This window comes from Gossypium hirsutum, chromosome D12 (genome assembly GCF_007990345.1).
Source record: "Gossypium hirsutum isolate 1008001.06 chromosome D12, Gossypium_hirsutum_v2.1, whole genome shotgun sequence".
NCBI classification, from domain to species: Eukaryota; Viridiplantae; Streptophyta; class Magnoliopsida; order Malvales; family Malvaceae; genus Gossypium; species Gossypium hirsutum.
This window is the reverse complement of record NC_053448.1, coordinates 30,292,993-30,318,371: the sequence shown is the minus strand read 5'-3', so window position 1 is coordinate 30,318,371 and position 25,379 is coordinate 30,292,993. Positions and strand designations below refer to the sequence as shown.

At 30.6% G+C, this 25,379-nt stretch overlaps 1 protein-coding gene across 12 annotated transcripts; it reads right to left on the bottom strand.

The window, feature by feature from the left end:
- Positions 1-8,970: 8,970 nt before the first annotated feature.
- On the bottom strand, positions 8,971-14,989 carry LOC121224096 (uncharacterized). 12 transcript variants are annotated; one of them, XR_005921586.1, is made up of 7 exons: positions 14,666-14,989; positions 14,488-14,586; positions 14,254-14,406; positions 11,928-12,361; positions 11,078-11,422; positions 10,192-10,355; positions 8,971-9,501 (listed from the first exon to the last, which is right to left on the bottom strand). XR_005921586.1 is itself a non-coding variant. In XM_041106623.1 (4 exons), the coding sequence occupies exons 1-4, from the start codon at positions 14,897-14,899 to the stop codon at positions 14,135-14,137; spliced, it is 528 nt and encodes a 175-aa protein (XP_040962557.1). In that variant the 5' UTR covers positions 14,900-14,988; the 3' UTR covers positions 13,963-14,134. The 12 variants fall into 12 exon arrangements, 1 of the variants encoding a protein (XP_040962557.1); XR_005921581.1 differs by having other exon boundaries at positions 11,048-11,422; positions 12,036-12,361; XR_005921582.1 differs by having other exon boundaries at positions 8,971-9,451; positions 11,048-11,422; positions 12,036-12,361.
- Between the last annotated feature and the right edge of the window lie 10,390 nt (positions 14,990-25,379).

Below are 25,379 nucleotides of genomic sequence, written 5' to 3'. Positions count from 1 at the left end.
TTTGTCAAGTACTCTCTAGCAATTAGATTAACTAAGACAAATTCAACTTCAGAACTAATTTTGATGTTATACCAACTGCACTGCTTGACTGGTATTATATTCTGCAAAATACATTTGATGAAAGATATACCGTACAGACGACAAGAAATGTTGGATTTTCCTTCCGTGTAAAGCAATTTTAGCAATATAACTTGGGTTTCTCTAAGCAAAAACTTCTCTGCTACATCCGGAAGCTAATCCAGTAAAAAGCTGGATGAAATGAACAAATATGCGATGTACGATCGATGATCATTTAGAGAGAACTTGTATTAGCAGAGCCATTAGTATAGGATATTCAGCTATAAAAACAAAATTCATGGGAAAAGAGAAAAGGAAACAGTTTGTTATATGTGATGGATGTAATACTATTGGTGTTTCAAATTGAGAGAAAAATAAAAGAACAAAAGAAGAAAGTGCTGAAACTGTTTTCAATCTATATTCAGTCAAAACATTACAACTTTTATTCAAAAATTTCACCTAACACTACACTTCTTGAAACTTACAAAAAAAAAAAAAAGCAAAAGCAACTTGTACACTAAGTGAATCAACAAAACATGTCAATCAACACTTGTAAATGTAAGTGCATAAACTGAACATTACTTGTACACTAAGTAAAGTCATTCCCTTTACTCACCACCGAATAGGCACTGAATAGGATCCTTTTTTCCCTTTTCAATTTTTACACTCCTCCTTCGTTCTTTCTTCTTCTTTTTTTTTCTATTCCTCAGTCGATATTACCTTCACCTTCAGTTCCTCCTAGACGGTTGGCCATGAAGCTATGGAGGTTGCCAAGACGGTTCTCGAAGTCGCCAACGTCTCTTGGACCGCCATGGAATGTTGCCACCACCATCACAACCCCGATGATGATTCTCATAAAAACCATGACGCTTTCAAGCTCGAAAAAGAATTAGAAACCCTAAAATTTGAAAATCAACAATCTCAAGAATCTTGTAACACCCCTAACTTGTCTCCGTCATCATATTAGAGTTACAGAGTATTAACGTACAAATGGAAACATTTAAACTTAATACCATTCAATAATTTGATCATATCATAAACCATTCATATACATGCATATTGTCCCTAAATCCAGCCTCAAGGCCCTAAAAATCGGTACCAATTGGAAACAATTTGAAAAGTTTAGGAAAAAGATGCAAAATATGAAAAACAGAGGTCATACAGCCGTGTGCCTCACATGGCTGAGACACACGCTTGTGTCTCAGCCAGTGTAACCTTCAAACTAGGGACACACGGCCATGTCCCAGCCTATATCCTCACCCGTGTAACTCTTTGAGTAAGGTCACACGCCCGTGTACCAGGCTGTGTAACTCTTTGAGTTATCTCACACGCCCATGTGTCAGGCCATGTAACTCACTGACTTGCATACAAAATAACTCGACACGGCTGTGTGCCCCACACGCTGAGTCACACACCCGTGTCTCAGGCTGTATGGACCCAAAATTTACCTAAAAGCAAGTCATTTCACAAGAAATTTCACTCTTAACAAATCTAACCATTTGAGCATACACCTAAGGGACTTAAACAACATTCACCAGTAAATAAGCATGCCATTTAACACCCTAAAATCAACCAATCAATGTGCCATTCAAAGACACCACAATTATATCAAAACATCAACTATCAAAACATATCAATGTTGCTTCATTTCATGCATTGTAACCTAGTCCAAACATATACCAAAACATACCATAAGTACTCATTTTCATGCCATTCTAATTACACCAAAAAGAACCTATTTACAAGTATGTTAAAATACCTAATAACATAGTTTAGTAAAGTATCAAAGTGTACCAAACCAACACATTTAGCCACATATACATGCCACTACCCTAAGAGATACAAAAACTACCAACTTCAATGGATAGTGTGAGCCGATTGATTGATCCTTCCAAGATTTCAGTAATAGTTATCTACAAAACAATCCACAAGAACTGGTAAGTTTACATAACTTAGTAAATACATAGTTTAACATTTAATCTAATACAATTAGACACAATTCATATACTATTTGATTTCAGGTTTATCAGAGTAATATCAAGGTACGTAAATACATTTAGGGGTACCGAAGTAAAAACAGGGGCACATATGTCCAATTAAGGGTACCAAAGTACGAACAGGGGCACGTATGAGCACTATCAAAGATCATCCCAAATCGGAAAATATGTGTTGGATCTGATAAATCGAAAAAGACATGTTTGGATTTCTTGTAGACTACCCATACCAAGAAGGCTATCGAAATCAATTTCAAGAGGTATGCTAGAAGCCAAAACAATTTTTTTCTCTAAACTCTTTATATTTTACCTTAATTTCTTGAACCTCTTCATCCTCATCATCTAATTCATCTTCTTATATGACTATTTCACTACCACTCACTTCTACCTCATTTTTTAACCCATGAAACACACTAATGTTGACTTCATTAACCCCACTAGGCCCACCTACATACTTACTCCCACCTTCCTCTACCTCCATATTATATGTCCCAAAAAAACCTCTTGTATCATTACTATCACTTCCCCCAAAGTTCAAATCACTTATTTTGTCCATCTATGCAAAATATAACAATAACAACAACTTAATTAATTTCAATCATGTTTAATTTTTCAAATATAAATTATTTCTATTTTTTATCTCATTGCTTATATTTATTTTCAAAAATTGTATTGAGCCCATAGATGGAACACATATAAAAATATGCATTTTGCCTTCATGTCAAATACCTTATATTGGAAAGAAATGTGAACCAACTCAAAATATTATGACAGTTTGTGACTTCAACATGTGCTTTATTTTTACATTTCTTGGTTGACAAAAAACAACACATGACATTAATTTTTTTTTGTAAACACTTAAAAAGCAAGAATTAATATTTTCACATCCTCTACCAGGTTGAAGTTTATTTTTTTAATTAATCATTACATAAAAATAGTCTTTTATTATTATTATTTATAAACTTGATATTATGTTCTACTTTTTTGTAAAAAAAATATTATCTTGTGGATTCAAGATATCCACAAATGGCAGATTTTCTAGGACCATATAAGGGGGAACAATATCATTTACTTAATTTTCCCTAAGGTAATCATCGAGTATCTAGAAAAAAAAAGAAATCTTTAATCATGCCTATTCTTCATTACACTCTGCAATTGAACGAATATTTAGAGTGTGGAAAAGAATGGTCAATATTAAGAGATATTCCAAGTTATTCATACAAGAAGCAAGTTTTAATTGTTATTACAACAATGATTTTGCATAATTACATTCAAAGACATGCTTGGTCAAATGATGAGAATTTTCGACAATTTGATAATATACTTGACATGTCAATCTCTTTAAGCCATTATGATCGAAGTGAATCGAATTCTTCTAACAATGAATATGACCTTGAAATCGCGATGTTAAGAGAAACCATTACGACTAATTTAATGAATTCGTCATTGTAAAGAAATTTTGTATCATAACCTAATTTCTAATATTAATGAAACTTGTTATGTTTTATGTTATTATATATATATTGTAAAAAGTTATGGTTTAAGAGTCTAGAAAGCTCTCAAACTTTCAAAATAAAAAACAATTAAGCTCTTCTTCTTCTTCTTCTTCTTCTTCTTCTTCTTCTTCTTCTTCTTCTTCTTCTTGCAGTCAATTGAGCACTTATTTCAAAATGCATCAAAAAGACCCTCAAACTTCTTCAAAAAAGGCAATCAAGCCCCTGCTCTCTTTTTTTTCACTCAATTGAGTATTTGAGCTTTCAAAATGCATTAAAAAGACCCTCAAAATTTTTCAATAAAGCAATTAAATCCCTACTCTTATTAAAAATTAGAAAAATATTATAAAAATTAATAAATTTTAGAAAATTAATAAATATTAATAAAAATATAAAAAATTAAAAATTATTAAAAAAGGAATTTTTTTTATAAAAATCGTAAAAAATAAAAAAATTATAAAATTTTATAAAAATTATAAAATAAATTAAGGACCCCTAGTTTTTTTTTTCAATTAAAGTTATTACGTGTTGCAACACAGCATGACATGTGGTGAAAAATGATAAAAAAATAAAAATCAATAAAAGTTATAGAAAATTTATAAAATGCTTCTTTTGGTACGATAATTTTTATAAATTTTATTACGAATTTTATATTTATTTACCTTTTGCATAATTTTCTTACGACTTTATAAAAATTTATATATTTTTTTATATTTCTATATATTTTATAATTTTTTACATTTTTATAAAATTTTACAATTTTTTATATTTTTTACAATTTTTTTCTAATTTTTAATATTTGAATTATTTTATTAAAATTTAATAATATTTATATCTTTTATTGATTTTAATTTTTATTATCATTTTTTTCTAGTTTTTAATAAAAGCATGAACTTAATTGCTTTTTTTTTAAAAAAAGTTTGAGGGTTTTTTTTATGCATTTTAAAAATTCAAGTACCCAATTGAGTGGAAAAAAAAGGGGGACTTAATTGCTTTTTTTGAAAATGTTTGAAGTTTTATGTATTTTGAAAGTTCAAGTACCCAAATGAATGAAAAAAAAGTAGGAGATTAAATCTTTTTTTTTCTGAAAAAATTGAGAACTTTTTGCACCCTTAAACTAAAAATTATCTAGGTAAATACTTCAAAATTTGATTCAAATTTAATTTTATTATTTGTGAAAATAATATTTATCATTGGTACAAAAAAATAACTAATTATAAAATAATTATCATTTTATCTAGTAAATAATTTAAATGGATTATATAAATAATTAAAATATTTATACTAAAATACGGGAAGATGCTTTTTAATATTTTATTAAATGAATTTATAAATTTACATATTTTAATTTCGTAAAGGTAAAATAATTTTAAAAAATTCTATTATATATCATTTTCAATCTAATGTACTTAAAAATCATTTTTTATTTTCATCTCAATGCTATAAGTGCGTTTGAATCCAAACGCATACTTCATTATCGTTTTTAATCTCACTACTACAGTATCCAATCTCATTGTTGTTTGAATTCACTATTTTTAACCTCACCCAAATTAAATGTATCGCAGATTAATTCTTAGTCAATTCAATCCAAGCATACACATTGGAAGGCGAAAGGGAGGGGATTTCATTACCTGGATTCAAGTGCACATGCACAAGTTTGATGATCTCCTCCGGTAACACCGACAGTGAAGGTTAACTTTGATGCAAGCTTCAAGAGGGCTACAAAAGAGTTTAGTTCAGGTGTTGTGGTGAGAGACAGTGATGGTTTGGCTCTGGGATCTTGTGTTCACTTTGATCAGAACATTTCGGACCCTTTTGTTGTAGAGGCCCTCGCATGTGTCCATGTCATGTGCTCCGCTTTGGAGTTGGGCTTTTCTAATGTGTTGGCCAAGGGTAACTCCAAAACGGTGATTACTAAACTCATCTTAGAAAGAGAAGATGGATCCAATATTAGGCCACGTTTGGTTGGAGGGAATGGAATAGAGTTGTAATGGAATAGAGCTGCAATAACCATTTCAAGTTTTTTGTTCAATGGAATGAAAGAGAACTGTAATAGTATTATTCTGTTTGGTTGAATAGAATAGAATAGATGTTGTAATAGCATAAGGAAAAAGGTTTAAATTACCAAATTACCCTCAGCAGAATTTTTTGTTTGGTAAATGATTAATGTTATTGTTATTAAATTTTAATAAGATTATTATTAAATATAATTTAATAAATAGATAATAAATAATTTAGTCCGATTTTAACATAATTATTATTAAATACACTTTAGTAAAATAATATATAATCTAATAACATTCTTAATATAATTATTAATAATATTTAATAATAATTTTAGTATAATATTATAATTAAGAATATTTCAATGTCTAAAATATTTGCTTCAATCTAGCCTCTCACCTCGTCTCTTACAAACAAGTCACAATCATGAATATAGAAATGAGTTTTACATATTTTATTTTAATAGTCAATTTTAATAGAAGGCAATTTTTTTATGCTTTATTTTATCCTTTGTAATAACATGACAACAACAATTAATTATAAGATATACTCTTTAATAAATTAATTATTTAAAGCAATGTTCGGTAAAATAAAAACCTTCAAAGAATAAATGCTAATGATGCATTTTCTTAGCCCCTTCTTTAATGCTTTAGCTATTTTGAATAAATGCTAAAACCAGAAGGGAAAAAAGCGGAGTGAAAAAGAAAAAACATAGCAAAAGCAACAATCAAATTTTACTTCAATTAATACGACTTAAGACTACAACTATCTTTTTTTTTCTTTTTTTGGTGAAAAAACAATAACAACTAACTAATTACAGCCGAATGATCTGAAAAGTTAAAAGAGCCCCTAGACTACAACAATCTTTTCTTTCACAGTCAATCATGTTTTTGGTTTCTTCAGTGTAAGAGCAGCATATTCAATATTGGTCTCTAATGCTGTTAGAATTGTGTGACCCAAATTCTAAGAGATTGCTTGCAAGTCAAGCTAAACAAAAATATATTTTCTTTCTAGAAGATTTAGTATTTATTAGTATAATATATTTAGCATTTATTAGTATAGTTTATTTGACTTACTAATTTAGCCTATAAATAGGCTCCTTTACAATCTTAGAATTAAAGAGACACCCATTAGATTAGAACTCATAACACATTCAGAGAATTTTGTGTTTACGTTTGAGGGTTCTTTGTTTTTCGGGTTTTTGGGGTTTAGTTTTTATCTCCATCTTTTGTACTTTTCATTCTTTTGCCATTATAGTAAAATTATCTTTGCCCGTGGTTTTTTATCCTCTTTTGAGGGGTTTTTCCATGTTAAATTTGTGTGTTCATCTTCTCAATTTCTTCTACTATTTTTACTTGTTCGTTGCTTATTCGGGACGATCCTAACAAGTGGTATTAGAGCTAGTTTAACTTTCATAGATCAGCCCGGTCAGAGATGGCAGCAACAAGGTTTGAAATTGAGAAGTTCGATGGTGAGACAAATTTCAATCTGTGGCAAGTTCGGATGATGGCAATTCTAGTTCAAAATGGCTTGAAAAAGGTTGTTACAGGGAAAAAGCCTGAGAATCTAAATCAAACAAAATGGGAAGAGCTTGATGAAAAGGCATTGTCTGCAATCCAGTTGTGCCTCGCGAATACAGTATTGCAGGAGGTATTGATGGAGAAGACCTCATTCGCCTTGTGGAAAAGGTTAGAAACTCTTTATGCGACTAAGTCTCTGGCTAACCGTTTAATGTTGAAACAACGTCTATTTACGTTTCGCATGAACGAAGGTGAGCTTCTTAAAGATCACATCAGTCAATTCATTACTCTTTTAAATGATTTAAAGAACGTTGAGGTTCATATTGACGATGAAGATCAAGCTATGCTATTATTGTGCTCTTTACCCTCTTCATACAAGTCTTTCAGGGAGACCCTGATTTATGGCAGAGACAAACTCTCGTTCAAAGATGTGAAGGGTCATTTGTTGAGTAGAGACAAACTCGACAATGAGTTTGATTTGAATAGCAAAGCAGATAGACAAGCTTCCGTTTTGGTAGCATCAAAGAAACGAGACAAAAGGTGTCGCTATTGCAAAAAGTTAGGTCACGTCAAAGCAGATTGTTATAAACTGCGAAATAAAAGAGCTGCTGAGAGTAACGAGGAAGATGTAGCTGGTGCTAATTTGGTCGATGAAGGCGGTGATGATTTCTTGTTAGTGTCAACGAGCGATAACTCCAAGCTTACGTCTGAGTGGATCCTAGATTCAGGATGTTCTTTCCACATGTGTCCCAATAGAGAATGGTTCTCCACATACAGTTCAGTTGAAGGTGGAGTTGTGCACATGGGAAACGATTCATCTAGTAAAATAATCGGTATTGGTACTGTTAAAATTAGGATACACGATGGGACGATTAGGACACTCTCAGATGTCAGGTATGTACCTGATTTACGAAAGAATCTCATCTCCTTGAGTATTTTAGACTTGAAAGGATGCAGAATCAACATCGAGTCGAGCGACACTAAAGTATCTCATGGAGCTCTCGTTTTGTTAAAAGGTAAAAGAACCGGCAGTCTTTATATTCTGGAAGGTTCTACAGTGACCGGTGAAATCGGACGTCCCTCGTCCGTTACGGAGTCAAAGTCAACTCATTTGAAGCGGAGGCGACTTGGTCATAGGAGGGAAAAAGGTATGACCGTTTCGTTGAAGAGAGGTTCTCTTTTGGATGCAGGTTTTGAAAAGTTAGGGCACTGTATTCGTGAAAATCAACCCGGGTTAGTTTTGATTTGGCAGTGCACAAGTCGAAGGCTAGAAGTCTTCCAGCTTCTAAGCATAGATTCGACTCAGTTAATTCCCTGCATAGTTCAAGATAGGCCCGTAGCGGGTTTTGGCAAAGATGGCATTGAAAGAATTTGTGTCAAGGTGGAGATTGTTAGAATTGTGTGACCCAAATTCTAAGAGATTGCTTGCAAGTCAAGTTAAACAAAAATATATTTTCTTTCTAGAAGATTTAGTATTTATTAGTATAATATATTTAGCATTTATTAGTATAGTTTATTTGACTTACTAATTTAGCCTATAAATAGGCTCCTTTACAATCTTAGAATTAAAGAGACACCCATTAGATTAGAACTCATAACACATTCAGAGAATTTTGTGTTTACGTTTGAGGGTTCTTTGTTTTTCGGGTTTTTGGGGTTTAGTTTTTATCTCCATCTTTTGTACTCTTCATTCTTTTGCCATTATAGTAAAATTATCTTTGCCCGTAGTTTTTTTATCCTCTTTTGAGGGGTTTTTCCACGTTAAATTTGTGTGTTCATCTTCTCAATTTCTTCTACTATTTTTACTTATTCGTTGCTTATTCGGGACGATCCTAACAAATGCAAAAGCGCAAATCAGGTATTATATGCAAACATCCCCCATTAAGCAACTGGCAGCAGATATCTAAGTAATTCTTCAGTTGCATTTAACAAAGACATAAGGCATTACGATTATTTTACATTTCTCCAAGCTCAAGCACGTTGAATACTAAACTACAACAAAAACTAATAAACATGAAATGACAACAAGGAAAGAGCATCACCATTGTCAATGGAGATTCCCATTATATTTGTAGTTTCTAAAGGTCACTTTCTCAATACAGGAAAATTCTCAGGACATGTATCATTCTGGTGATTTCAGCTCCACCAAATCTCTAAACTTGTATCTACAATAGGTATGCTGGAGAAGTACTCACATGCATCTCCGATTATGCACTTATCAGCCATCAAGTTGAATTTTTATCAGTATTGCCTTCTTGCTGTGCTGTAGAAGAAAATTCTTTTTTCTCCATGATCTGTTGGATAACTTCTTGATATCCTTCCATGAAACTCTTAAGAGCATCTCTATATCATTCTATGAAACTCTTAAGAGCATCTCCATGATCTGTGCTTTAGAGAAATTTGGCCTAAAAAATTTTAGTTGAAAAAGAGAAGCTGTACCAACAAGGTAAATGATGACAGAATAAGTAGAAAATTATCATGAGTTAAAAATTTTCTTTCTAAAATCAATTAAAGAAATATATTAAGATGTTCAGAAAATAGAATGTTGGCAGATGGCACGTCATGCTATCATTCTTTAGAGTGATACCAAAAAGAAGAAAAAAAAGGTACCTAGGTAGCATAAGATAACGGTATGATCGTCACGGTAATGGCTCTAGACAATGAAACCCAGATAATTAAGACTGCTTGGAGATAACAGTAATTTAATATCTTCCTTAATAACTGAACCTTGGCCAGGTGAAGAAGGGATTCACCAAAAATATGCCAATGGAAGCGTAAAATATAAGACTTGAACACAGGTGCCAACAACATAATAAAACAAAATGCAGTCACAGATGACTCTGAGTAGCAAGGGGAAAAAGAAATCAAAGAATAAATTCCATTCTACCTCCAAACAAATTCTACTGAAAAAGGAAATTGAAATGAAAACTTAACTGAACTCTAGCATTACGGGACTTTGTTCCTTGACCTCCATAAGATGTCTCAAGCACGAATCTAACGGTTTATTGCACATATAATATGCCGCATATTTTGCAAGTCATGCTATATACTTCTTGATTCATTACAGACAACTTATACATCAGAACATTTCAAGATAAAAAACCACAAAGTAAAGTTCCTCACCAATATCATCCAAGGTCAAAGGTTCTATCTCTGTACTCCTACTCTTATCTCCATTGGATTTACCTTCAGTCCCATCATCCTTCTTATAATCGTTTGGTCTAAGATCAGGACCAATATCCCCTTACCCAACTTGCAGCATAAAGCCTAGAGGCCTCCTTCAAGACCTAAAGAAGGATGACAGGTTTTTACTAATTATATACTAAAAATTAATGCCTCTTATTCCCTAATGCATGGGCAAACAATAGGCTCTTGAGCATTATTTGACATTCAAGTGGTTAAGTTAACCATCAAGTAAGCAGAACAGTACATAAAAATCATTTGATCATTTCAATATCCCAATGATGTAATTTTCATCCTGATCACCAGCTAGCATCTGTGAGATTTCAAATTTCCATTATGCTTCTTTAAAATTTGTTAAATGGAACAAAAGCAAAAAAATATATTATAGAAAGGAAGTGGCAAAATCATCATATTTGAGTACAAATTGCTAATAGTTAAAACGTAAAGTACTTCCAAACATACGTTCTTGATTTAAAGTAAAAAAACCATGCATTTTTTTCTTCCAAAAAAAGGCTTCAGAATTCTGAAATGTTTTGCTTACAGCAATAGCAACCACGCAAAAAAACAAAACAAAAAATACAAACCAAGCTCACTATAATGTTTTACCATGATGGAGAAATAAAAGAGCCATTCTCTTTAAACTGGAAGTAATATCTAAAATACAATCCAGTACTAATATAGCTTCTCCATCATAAACCATCAAAAAATACAATTATATAAAGGAAGGGAGGAAACCCAGAATCTAACAGCATTCATCATTAAAACCCAGAACTCAATAAGCAAACAAAACTCTTACTGCGGAAGAGAAAATGGAAAAGAGAAGGACCAAGAAGCGCTCGTGCCAAGTCAATTTGCGGCGCTTTTTTATGTGGGGAGGACCAGGCAATGAAGAAGGGAAAGCTATTTCTTTGAGATTGTATCAGACGTAGTCATACAGCTTCTTGCACACAACTTTTACCTTCATTTTAGGTTGATATAAGAGATACCCAATTTGATTAAGCTAATGAATTATCTTTGTTGTTCCACGGTCTAAATATTTAGGGAAGCAGGCTATTAACAGGGTTCGGTGGTACTGAGGCCTGAGTGCTTTTGATTTATTTGATTTTCTTTTTCCAACGTTTTCAAGGTTTTCAGGCGCTAGCTCGGATTTTGGAAGGTAAGCTGTTTGGTCCTGCTTAGATCAAAGATAAAGAAACCAAAATTAAAGCATGAAAAATAAACAAAATTCAAACAAAGAAGAAGAAGAGGTAATGCTTTCTTCTATATCAAAAGACGATCGTAAAATAAATATATGAGGACTTTGATTCATCACAGCCAGAAAAACTTGAGTTACTAAACTAAACTTTAAGAAGGAAGAAAATGAAAAACAAAGTAAAAAAATTGCAGACAGTTGGTGAGGGGCAATGGTGTTTAGGGCTTTGTAAATGGAGAAGGTAGTGAACATGGAGGCTGTAGTTGAAACTGCAGAAAGGAGATGATGATGATGAAACAATGAGGGCAAAAATGAAAAAAACTAATCTTTCAGCATTCCGACCGTGCTCTGAATGGCAATTCAGAGGGTGAGGCAAAGAATGCTATTCAGCCTCTATTCAGTGGTTAGTGGGAATAGAAAACTAAACAGCAACATCCGTAATAAACATTTCATTGAACCAAACAAGGGTTTATGGTGGGCTTACATTGAACCAAACAGGGTGCTTATATTGCAGATGCACAAAAGTATTTCTGAGAACTTTAGCAGTTGTAGACTCCACCATATTCACAGAGAAGGAAATAGAGTTGCTCACCTCTTGACTCTTGAAGGCTTCGACGGAGGGAAAGGGTTTTCTGGGTTGAGGAGGTCCATCCTGGTGTGGAACCGGTGGTGGGTGGGCCCACCTGATTAGCTGTGAATAAAATTGTTGAAGCATGGAGGAGATGGCGATGTTATTTTTTGAGGCCCATCTCTTCCTCCTTATCCCTGCTCTTTTTGTTTTGCTGCGTTTGAGCCAAGGCGGTGCTGAGTGGGATTCCGGGGGCTACTGGCGGGATTAGCTGCAGGCACTCGTGGATTCTTGAGCTAGGATAGTGTGTTGAGCTGACTGTTCCTTTTTCAGTTAAGCGTAGCTGGTTTCTTTTATTTAAAAAAGAAAATCTTAATCAACTATAAAAAATTACAAAACAATCATTTAACTAATCATAATTATGCTTGAATCCTATTATCTGTGGTTAACTTTACCATCATAATAATAAATTTCGGACTCAATGTTTATTTATTATATTAATTTGATTATTATTTATAATAATTTAATTTTTATTATTTACGCACTCTAATTTAGGTTTAGTTTAGATGGGTGGTGTGTTTAGCTCCGATAAGGTTAAAAACAGCGGTGGCGGTGAGATTAGTTATTGTAGTAGTGAGATTGAATACTGTAGCGGTGAGATTAGAAACAGCGGTAGAGTATGTGTTTGGATTCAAATCCAGCTGTGGCAGTAAAGTGAGAATAGAAAATGACTTTTAAGAACATCAAATTAGAATTGATATATATCAAAAGTTTTTTAAATTATTTTACTTTTATAAAATTATTAAAGCATGTGAATTTATAAATTCACTTAATAAAATATTAAAATGTATCTTTTGATATTTTATTTATTATCCTATAAATTATCATATTTGTATTTATTTAAATGATAGTTATAACCTTAAAACACCTTAATTGTTATTTACTTATTATCCTATAAATTATAATATTTATTAATTTATTATATAATATAAGTATTTATCCAACCTAATCTAGAGATAAATTGCTTGGGCTTTTCAAATATTAAAAGGGAAAGAAAAGGTTAAAAACAATAGAAATGGCCATGGGTAAAATTAGAAAAAAGGCCTGCGTTGAGTGCACTGAAGCAAAAAGCATCAGTGAGCAACTGGAAGTGTAACACAGTGAGAATCAATTCAGTGGGCAACTGCAGGTATTATCCAAACACCTCATCAGTGAGATTGAATTAAAAAAGTGGTTCAAACACATTGAAAGGAAGCCTTAATCTTAGAAAATATTAAAAATCTATTCAAAAGTAAAAGGTTATTCTAATATTATTAAATATATGTGTATATATATATAAAATACAAGAATTGAAGCTTTCAAGATTTAAGAAAACCAAGTGAACGTTGAATGAAGGAGAAAATTTTTATTATTCTTCCATCATCTTTTTATTTTAATTTGTTTTATAACTTTGAATAATATCATTTTTACTACACCTAGCGTGATATTTACTTTCGTGTATTTGACATGGCTTTATAATCTTTTAGTTGTGCCTTTTCAAGCGTGATTTTTGAGAAAATCCTTCTTTTTGGGATTAAACATGAAACCTAATTTGTTCATCTTTTATCAAAATTTGAGGTTTCAAAAAGTTTAAATTCTACTATTTTTCAAATTTTAAACAATAAATGCATTATTATATGTGATTGTAATTTGCTTCAAAATTGAAATTTTAATCTTTAAAAATATATAAATTTAAAATGAGAGACTAAACCTAGCATAATTGAATTTAACCAACTAATTTTATTTGTTATTGTTTGGGTAGAGACTAAAATTATTGTTTTTTGAATTACTCTAATTATTAAAAAATATATTTGTAAATCTTTTTAAATTACATTCTTACTAGTTCGAATTTCAAATTTGCAGGAACGGAAAACTATGCCTAAAGTTGCCATGTGTAAAGCAAGTCAGCTCATGAAGAAATTGCTTGGGGATTTTAATTTTTACCTTTACATTAAGCAAAGAACAAGGTAGAAAAAGTGAACACAATGTTTAAACCATTACAAACCATATCCAATTTCTGTGTTATTCCAGGACCACAACATTTACTATAACATAAGCAAAGTTGGTCAACATCACGTGTTGATCTAACAACCCTCACTTCGATTCGGTTTGGATGAAACAAAGACCTGATCATATGCACATCATTAAACAGATGGCCCTTTTAATTCTTTCTATTTGATAGAATTAAGCCCTAAATGAATACCTGATCATCTTCCAGGGTCGGAATCCAGTCATTAGTTGCTGGGTTGCTTTTGAAGATAGGCTTGCTGATTGCATCCTGCCCACTTTCCAGTTGAATATCATATCCATTTCCTTCACCTCCTTCTTTCATCACTCTTATGAACCCACTTCCTGTCTGTCATCCATAACCAAAAAACAAAACCCAATGAGAAATAAAATCACAAAGACACTGCAGTGTTCAGACAAAAACAACAACCGTGTGATGCTGTTTGTCAATGGAATTCATCTCCCTGTAATACTGTGTCTCCACAAACTCCTCTTGTTCCACTGTAGCTCCCCCCTCTGAGATCTTCGCCTATGAAAGCAAAACAAAGAGCTGACCCCAAAACTTGAAAGACAAAGATGAGGGGGTACAAGGTTAAGGAATTGCGTACCTGAGATTGAGATTGAAGGGACCGTAACTTGTCAAGCTCGGGTATGTTTTGGTCCACATCTGAAGGGGGATTGGAGGATGTCAAATCCGGTTCACTCCGGTTGGGTTTGGTGGGTCGTTTTGGGACCATCGAATCGAACTGAGCTCTGACCTGGTTGGTGATTCGTTGTTGTTGATCCGAGTCCAAAACTTCATCGCTCCGGCTTGGTTTAGTCGCCGTCCATTGACCCACCATCTTGATCTTTAATTATGTTTACTGCTGAGGTTATTGATTGAATGAGAATGAGACTCTTGGTGGTGGAAAGGGTCAGCAACCTAATTAATATAGAGTGAATATAAAAATCGAAACTATGGGCTATAAATACCAGGTACATCTTTCTTACTAGATCAGGCCGAATGTTTAAATTTACCTTTTCTTTTGTAATATCATTTTCATTTGAAAATTAAAAATTTTAAGCAAACGACACCTCATCTTGACAATTGTGAAGGATCTCTTTGATCCTAAACTCTTCTTCAATTTCATCGGTCAAAGCTTCAGCTTCTCCATAGCTATAATTTAAAATTTGTTGAAAAGAGAGAGAGATTGAGGATTTTCATGAGATGAGATTGTGTTTTGTTGTAAATATATATATAATAATTTTAAAAAATATATAAAAATAAAAATATTTATGTATTTATATATTAATTTTTTTAAGAATTAGGATCAAAATGATTAATTGTAATTTTGAGAGTTATGTTTTTAAAATTATGATTAAATCAATATAATAAGTAAAAGTTAATAACTAAATTTGTTATCATATCGATTTTATAACTGTTACGTCATCCTCCAATTTGGTACTTAATGGAAATGGTTCAAAAAAAAACCCGATTAGTTGAGTGACCAATTTAAAAAAACAATTATAGTTAAGTGACAAAAAAAGAAACGTACCCATAGTTGGGTGACCTATAGTGTAGTTTACCCAAAATTTTATAAAATTTCCAGGTGATGACATAATACAAACTTAGAATGTTACATACAATGTTCTAATAGCCGAACCTGTAGTTGAATTAGTCTGACCGTTGGTTCTCGATCCAACCAGTTTGATCGGTTCAACTACTAGACTAAAAATACTTAAATAAATAATTAAAAATTCATAATTTTTTTTAAAAAAATTATTAAACTGGTTCAACCTGTTCAACTACTAGTTTTCGTCCTAATTTTCAATTTTACCAGTTCTGAGCAATTTCTGATTCAATCAATTCAACCTATTTGTTTGGACCAATATAGGGATCGGTTCTCGGTTTAATCGATCCGACCGATCAATCCAGTCATGTTCCAAGAACACTAGTCACATCATCAAATCTTGATGGAATCCAAGTCTAATAGCCGAACCTGTAGTTGAATTAGTCTGACCGTTGGTTCTCGATCCAACCAGTTTGATCGGTTCAACTACTAGACTAAAAATACTTAAATAAATAATTAAAAATTCATAATTTTTTTTAAAAAAATTATTAAACTGGTTCAACCTGTTCAACTACTAGTTTTCGTCCTAATTTTCAATTTTACCAGTTCTGAGCAATTTCTGATTCAATCAATTCAACCTATTTGTTTGGACCAATATAGGGATCGGTTCTCGGTTTAATCGATCCGACCGATCAATCCAGTCATGTTCCAAGAACACTAGTCACATCATCAAATCTTGATGGAATCCAAGTCCATTTAACATAATGAATCTAATTGTCAAGTTTAGGGGCAAATAATTATATTATCCTTTTTTTTAATTTGTTCAACAAATCAACTTATATTCAAGTTTGACATTTTTAATATGCTATTTGTGTTCTTTTATTCATTGTGGTACTTGTATTTTTCAAAAGTTATATATTTAATATTCAAAGATAACGGTGTTAATATTTTACTGGTCAATTGAGTTTTAAGATTAATTTGATGAAAAATAATTGTTAATATTATTATGTTTGATTTTCATGATTTTGTTAATAGAATAAATTAAGTGTTAATTGTGAATTTGTTTATTTTGTTGAATATAATATGATTACCATAACTTTTCAAGTTTCAGGGTAGATTTGATGAAAACTAATTGCTAATATTATATTAGTTAATTATGAATTTTCATTACATCAACCCTAAAGCTCGAATTAAACACTAAAAGGTTAACGTTGTTATTTTCAAGTATCAAAATGTATAACTTACGCGAAATACATGCACCACATTGGACCAAAAAACACATATACCACATTAGAAAAAAAAATTATCAAACTCAGATACCAAATGATATTAAACATTTTGAATTTAATAGAGCATTTTAACCATTTTCTTAGAAATATATATATTTAATAAAAATATTAAACATATAGGTCACATTTTAAATACAAAAAAAACCCTCATTAAATAATTAAAAGAAAACATTTAAGTCTCTAAACAAAAATCGTAATCAATTGAGTCCTTAATCAAAAGTAAAAAATCAATCAAGCCCTTGAAATTTAGTATTTTTTGAAAACCTTTACCGAACCATTACTTATCACCTCTCCTCAATCTATTCTTATCAACTCCTTTCGCATCACCTCTCCTCAACTAAAATCATTACTCATCACTCACTTTATGTAACAGCCCGTTTTCAGTGGAATCAGAACAATGATTTTGAGATCACAAATCTGAGGCTGAAGGAAAATTTATTTTAATATTATTTTTTAGTCTACAGTATGATAGAAATACCGTATGAAAATTCCGATAAGAAATTTTACTGATTTCATGTTTAATTTCATAAAAAGAACCAAATTGCATAAAGTGAAAAAGTTGAATTCTAGTATCTAAAGGTACCAAATAGCTATGAAATTCAAAATTGGAGGTCCTTATATGGCAAATAGACCATTTAGTGGAGTTATTATCAAATACTTTCCTTTTTAGTTTTCTCTTTTGTAAACTTTTCCTTTTGTAATAAAGAGTCTGTAAATCCTTCCGCTCATACTCTAAAATCCCTTCACTCCCCCGACTTTGGTATCAGAGGTGCCAGTGTAACGACTTTCTGGAGAAATAATATCGTAATATTCATTGTAAGTTTCTGTCTTTGATTTACATTTCTGTTTGTTTCACAGTTATTTGTTTCAAAACCCATATATATGTTATTCTGTCTTCTTGTTGGAGTAGAGTCCAGGGAGGACGTTAGGCGTTGTGTGAAGACAATAAAGATAATAGAAGGTCTTAGGTACCAGAAACAAATATTATGGAACAAATTGAGTGTCAATTTTTAGATAAAACTTGTAATCATATTACGCATATAGACTCTAGAAATGAAAATAACGTTTCATCTCTGAGTAAGGGTATAAATAGTCTTGTTGATATGACTTCTTTTTATTTTTCTAATTTTTATAATAAAGTCAGTTTTGTAGAAGAGAAAGTTAATAATATAGCAGGAATTAAAAATTTAGACTTAAACCATGAGTCTAAAGAAATATTAACTAATGTTAATAATAAATTAGATTAGGTTATAAATAATAATAATAATATGGAGTCTGATGTAAATTTAGGTCCATTATATTACGGTTATAGTAATGTAATTTTAGCTTTATCTGAAGAAGAAAACACTTCTTCTGATGAATCGTCATCTATGTTAAAAAATTATAAAAAATATAAAAAACGAAAAGATGTGATTCCTAGTCCTATAAAACCATTATAGAACATTGGAAAGAAAAATTTACTAATAGTAATGATGAACTAGAAAGAGTTCAATATTTAAAATTAATAGAAGAACTTTATGAACAACATAAAGACCTATTTAGTATGTTTAATTATCATTATATGTTAAAATATGATGATACAGATAGCAGTAGTTCAAGTAATTCTGAAAACACAGAATTATTTAAAAATCAATCTGATGAAGAAAAAACTTCAACAGATCAGGATGAAGACATAAAAGTCTCTACTTATAATTCTGATGAAGAAAACACTTCATTTGAAGATGAAAATATAGAAATTCCAGAACCTATGGATACTGAAACAACAAATCCTTATAGAAAAAGGAAAATAGAGTAGGATAGTCAAACAGATGATTATCTTAGATCTTTAAATAAAGATTTTGAAATTGATAAAGACACAACTAGAATTTTTGGTAATAAAACTGAAAATATAACTACAAATGATGTAAAACCTGAATACTTAGGAGAAACATCTAGTCAACCTGTTCATCCAAGAATAGATGACTTAAATAAAAGAAATGTGGCCCAGGGAGGAATATATTTAGATTTAACTAATACTCCTATTTCAAGCTATGAAAATACAATAGATGATTGGGCACAATCAATGACTATTGTTGTAAATAACAATAATTGATCAAAAGAAAAATTTTTAAATCATTTTGTTGGAACATTTCAAGGAGATGTTCTACAATTTCTTAGACGTTGGGAAGAGTCTGAGAAAGAAAAAGAACAAAAGGGGCAATTAATCAATTAGATAGGAACCCCTAAAGATCTTTTAAAAGGATTAACCTTAATTCTAAAAACAGAATTTTGTGGATATTTTGATAAAAAAAGATCAAGATAGTACATCCAGTTATATCCTTTCAAAAATTAAATTATGTGATATTAGATATCTAGAAGAATTTTCTAAAAAATTTCTTCATGAATATCAAAAATTGAAAAATGAAAATATAGAATTTTAGAAAAACCAATATTTTCATAAACTACCCCCTCCATAGGATGAGATATGTATAAAAAAATATATATCTTATTTAAAGAAGCACAGTAAAACATCTGGACTTCCGTTAGAAAATTTAGATTCTATAGGTAATAGGATAAACTTTGCAAGAGAAAGAATAACTTTACATTGTTTGCAAAGTAAAGTTGCTAAACAAGTTAAGCATAAATTAAGTAATAGTTATTGTAATAAATTACTTGAAAATGAGTGGGAATTTGGATGTAAACAAATATATCCTAATACTTATAAAAAAATGTAAAAAATATAAATTAAGAAATTGGAAACTAGGTAATAAAAAATTTTCTGGTACAAGTCAAAAGGTGGTTAGGAAAAAGACTTCTAAACCAAAGAAACAAATTTGTAAATGTTTTATATGTGATGAAGAAGGTCACATAGCTAGTAATTGTCCTAATAAAGGAAAAAATGCTAGGAAAATGATAAAAAGTCTTGAAGAATAAGATTTAGAAATATGTTTTAAAAAGGAAATAAATCCTGAAGAAATATTATATGAGTTAATATCAGAAACAGACTCTGATAATAATGAAGAATATATATTTATGTTTAACATAGGAAATAATTCTAATAATCAATTAGAAGAAATTCTTAATTCTAAAAAACAGGATATTAAATTAGGTAATCTAATTGGAGAAGAAAAAGACTTTTCCGATGAAATGATAGAAAAGATTAATAAAAATCATATTTCTAAAGAAGAAATATATAAGATCTCTAAGTTTAAAATATGGACTCAGAGACATATAGAAAAAATTAGTGGTAACACAGTCGCTAAGGATACAAGAGGAGGATTAACAGAAATCCCTCTCTTTACCAAAGATAAAATCAAGAGGATTAAAAAGAAATAACCTCCTGTTAGATATATACATTTAGGTATAATAATGATAACTATTAGAGCTTTATTTAGGAGAGGTCATGATATTCCTATAATAGAGGTTCTTTTAGATAAAAGATTTGAAAATCCAATAAAAGCACTTATTGGAGGAATTCAATCTAATTTACACACAGGTGTAATAGGATTTAAAGTTAAGCCAAATTATTTTATATCCATTACAGACCCTCTTATAGAAGAATACCTTTGTCTTAGGATTCAGACAAAAAATTCTGAGATTAATGATTTAGCTGAAGATCTAGCAATCAGTTGGACTTCTATTAATGAATATACAAATACGGCAGAAGTAGAAATAAAAAAGATTAATAACAAAATTATTGAACTCTTTGAACCAAACAGGTTTACTACTGAAATACAGCCGAAATTATTAGATTTAAAGGATCTATCAATACCAAGAGATTGGATGATGGAAAGAATTAATAATATTAGTACTTCTAAACCAGTAAGTACTATAGAATATATGTCGTCGGGTAATAGATTGTATTTAAAAACAATTGTATAATAAATACAAATGAAAATCTAGTTTTACCCTCTAGTTCTCAACCAGAAGAAGAAGAGGATAATATTAGTACAAACAGTACACCAATAGGAATTAAAACCGTTCAAATTCCTATATTTCCTACTGAACCCAGTAGTAATTGTAGAAAAACTAGAATGGAAGAAGTTCAAACTTCAACAATTGATAAAAAAATCAAAAGTTGGAATAAATATTAAAGTTGCATTTCAGTTTAGAAAATATAAAAAAATATTCTCTAAATGCTTTGATAGACACTGGAGCTACAATCTGTAGTTGCAGAAAGAATGCAATTCCTATAGAAAAATGAGAATTAATGAAAAAAAACACATAAAAATAATGGGAATAGATGGTAATAAAACCATTATAAAATATAAAGCTAAAAATATACCAATCTACATAAACAATGTTAGATTTGTGATTCCTAAAATAGTATGTTTTCCTAACATGCAGGGAGATATATTATTAGGTAATAATTTTATATGTAGATATTTACCTTTTACTATTGATAAAAATTCTATTTGGTTATCAGTAGAAAAAGATTTTGTAGAAATATCACTTTAAGAAAATAATAAAATTGTGTGTAATAAAAATTTTACACCACTTAAAATAAATCATTAGTTAATAAATACTTGTGATTTATTACTAATATTTGTTGATTATTTGAGCAAGCCTTTTCATGGATAGAGGTAAAAAGCCTTTAAAAGAAATTGTCAGTGAATGGACTACCGTTCACAAAAAGCCCAATAAAGGGAATGCAACAACAAACTCCAAAAAGGATTTGTACCAGCACATGTATCATTTTATCCTAATCAGGGATATTATGAATCATATCCAATGGTAAACCAATCGATTGGAACAAATGTTTTAAATTATCCAATGGTAAACCAACCAATTGGAACCTCTTTTTCATTAACTCCAAACATGGTGTGTCAATCACCAATGTCCAAAGATATGTATTTAGCATGACAAACCAGTTATGCTGAAGTTATTAAAGGATAAGAAAATTTGTTGAAAAAACAACAAATTGAAGAAGAAAAAGAAATTTCTAAAATTAAAGATTTTTATAATCCTGGTTTATCACCAGAAAATTATGATTTTATAAACGAGATATGGAAAACCCATATTTCAAATCAAAGAGCCAATTTCAGAAGAGTTCTTACCAGATTTTCACAAGTTTTAGTTGAAAAAACAACTAAGGAAAGTGAATCTGAGGATTTATTATTAAAATCTATTTTATATAGAGATTGGGATGAATTCCTACTCTTTATGATGGATATTAAGGAGATAAATAATCTTCTTGATACTTTTCAATATTTTATTCGTAAAGGAAAAAACACTCCTATTATGAATAAGATATTTAGAATCTGTTTATATAATAAATCTAGACAGATTTTACCTATAGAAATATTCAATAAAATGATTGGAATGATCTGCAACTAGCATAATCAATTTAGAAAAACTTTTTTGAATATTTTCTCCAATCTTATATTTTTACCAATTTTATTGGAAATAGTATTCCAACTATAAAATTTAGATTGGATCACGAACCGTTCGATATAACAAATATTGAATGGGGATTTGTAAGAGAAATTATAGTACAAAATTTCTCTTTTCATCATTTAAAAAATTTTCCAGTTGTAGTAAAATCTTTATTACAAACCATCATAAACAATAATGATTTTTTATATTATTTTTATATCCAAATTTGTACTCTTATTGGTATTTCTAAAAAAGAAAGATTTTTTTCAGCCATATCAAGAATGGGATATTCACACGATGCTCGGAAGCCCCCGATTATCTGCCTTAAATGAAGAAAAAGAATGCTTGACAAAAACAATTGACAAGTGTCAGAATAATTCAAGCTATTATCAGATCCAAGCTGGGATTGATTTAATGGCTAAAGCCAAATATCTTCTCCAACAAAAAGATTATCAATTCAGAATCGATGGAAGGAGAATATTGGCATACCATTCCTATCTTATTAAAGAAAAAGATGATGAAAGTATCCGACTACTAAAAAAGATAGCAGATATGGATATTGAAGATTTTCCATCCAATATTTTGCAACAAATCAGAAGTACATGGGAAAATTATCATCAAGATATTTCTACCATTCATCACTATGGTTGAAGTCAAAAAAGATGGTAGCCTAAAAGAAAGGAAATCCATAAACCAACAATAAAGTTTGGCAACATAGAGATCATGATGACGCAAGCAGTGATGGAAGCAACCATTAATGCTAGTTAATAGCATCCAAATGTAGACAAAAAGTCTTGCAACGTGGATCAACCATCAAATCAATGATGTAACAAGACTGTGAAATGTGGAAGCAACCATGACCACAGGAGCAAAAAGACACATGAGATGTGGAAGCAACCACATCCATGAAGAATTGGATCCTTATCAGAACTACTGTTCGGGATTTAAAATAGAATTGTATAGAATTTTTTATCTCCTCTATAAATAGAGAGGAAAGATCAATTGTAGACATCTTGTAAATTATCAAATACTTTCCTTTTTAGTTCTCTCTTTTGTAAACTTTTCCTTTTGTAATAAATAGTCTATAAATCCTCCCGCTCATACTCTAAAATCCCTTCATACCAAGTCATGAAGGGATTTTAGAGTATGAGCGGGAGGATTTATAGACTATTTATTACAAAAGGAAAAGTTTACAAAAGAGAGAACTAAAAAGGAAAGTATTTGATAATTTACAATATGTCTCTACAATTGATCTTTCCTCTCTATTTATAGAGGAGATAAAAAATTCTATACAATTCTATTTTGAATCCCGAACAGTAGTTCTGATAAGGATCCAATTCTTCATGGATGTGGTTGCTACCACGTCTCATGTGTCTTTTTGCTCCTGTGGTCATGGTTGCTTCCACTTTCACAGTTTTGTTCCATCATTGATTTCATGGTTATCCACGTTGCAAGACTTTTTGTCCGTATTTGGATAACCTTTAACTAGCATTAATTGTTGCTTCCATCATTGCTTGCGTCATCATGATCTCCATGTTGCCAAACTTTATTGTTGGTGTATGGATTTCCTTTCTTTTAGGTTGTCATCTTTTTTGACTTCAACCTTCTTGCATATTAATTAGATTCATTTCTTCTATTTCGTCTAGATGTAAAGAATCTAATGAAAGTCTTGGTGGTGAATTCCAAGTCTCCCATGCATTTTTTATATTTTCTATAATATGAGATGGAAATTCTTCTATCTCCATGTCAGCTATCTTTTTTAGCAGCTTCAAAGATTCCTCATCTCTATCCTCCTAGATGTTTCTATTAGGATATGCCAGTATCCTTCTTCCATCCGTCCATAATTTATAAACTTCATCATGGAGAAGATAACGAGCTTGTGATAATAAATCAATTCTTGGTTGAATTTGATAATAATCAAAATTATTATAACATTCATCAATGGTTTTTGCCAAATACTCTTTGTTTTCATTGACATCAGATAATTGGGGGGTTCCAATCATCTTTTGAATGACCCAAATTTGATATCGTTGATAGAATCTTTCTTTTTCAGCTATACCAATTAAACTACTAATTTCAATATGAAAATAGTAAAAGAAATCATCATTGTTTATGATGTTTTGTAAAACTGATTTTACTATAGCAGGGAAATCTTTTAAAAGATTAAAAGAGAAGTTTTGTACAACTACTTCCTTAGTAAAACCCCATTAAATATTGGTTATATCAAATGGTTCATGATCTAATTTGTATTTTAAAGTAGGAAACTTTTTATCTAAGTAGTCATTAAAAACATATGCTTGTAGAAAATATTCTGAAAAAGCTTTTTGAAATTGAATTTACTGTCTGAAACTTACTTCATCTATTTTTGTGAATATTTCTACTGGTAAAATTTTCTTAGCTTTATTATAAAAACATATTCTAAACATTTTATTCATAACAGGATTATTTTTTCCTTTACGAATAAAATATTGAAAGGTATCAAGAAGATTGTTTATCTCCTTAATATCCATTATAAAGAGTTGGAATTCATCCCAATCTCTATATAAAATAGATTTTAATAATAAATCCTCAAATTCACTTTCCTTAGTTGTTTGTTCAACTAAGAATTGTGAAAATCTGGTAAGAGCTCTTCTGAAATTGGCTCTTTGATTTGAAATATGGGTTTTCCATTTCTCGTTTATAAAACCAATAATTTTATAAATTTCTTTTTCTTCTTCAATTTGTTGTTTTTTCAACTAATTTTCTGATCGTTTGATAACTTTAGCATAACTGGTTTATATGCTAAATACATATCTTGGGACATTGGTGATTGGCACCATGTTTGGAGTTAATGAAAAAGAGGTTCCAATTGGTTGGTTTACCATTGGATAATTTAAAACATTTGTTCCAATCGGTTGGTTTACCATTGGATATGGTTCATAATATCCCTGATTAGGATAAAATGATACATGCAGAGGTACAAATCATTTTTTGGAGTTTGTTGCTACATTCGCTTTATTGGGCTTTTTGTGAACGGTAGTCTATTCACTGACAATTTCTTTTAGAGGCTTTTTACCTCTATCCATGAAAAGGCCTGCTCAAATAATCAACAAGAATATTCTCAGTACTTTTTATATATATAATTTCAA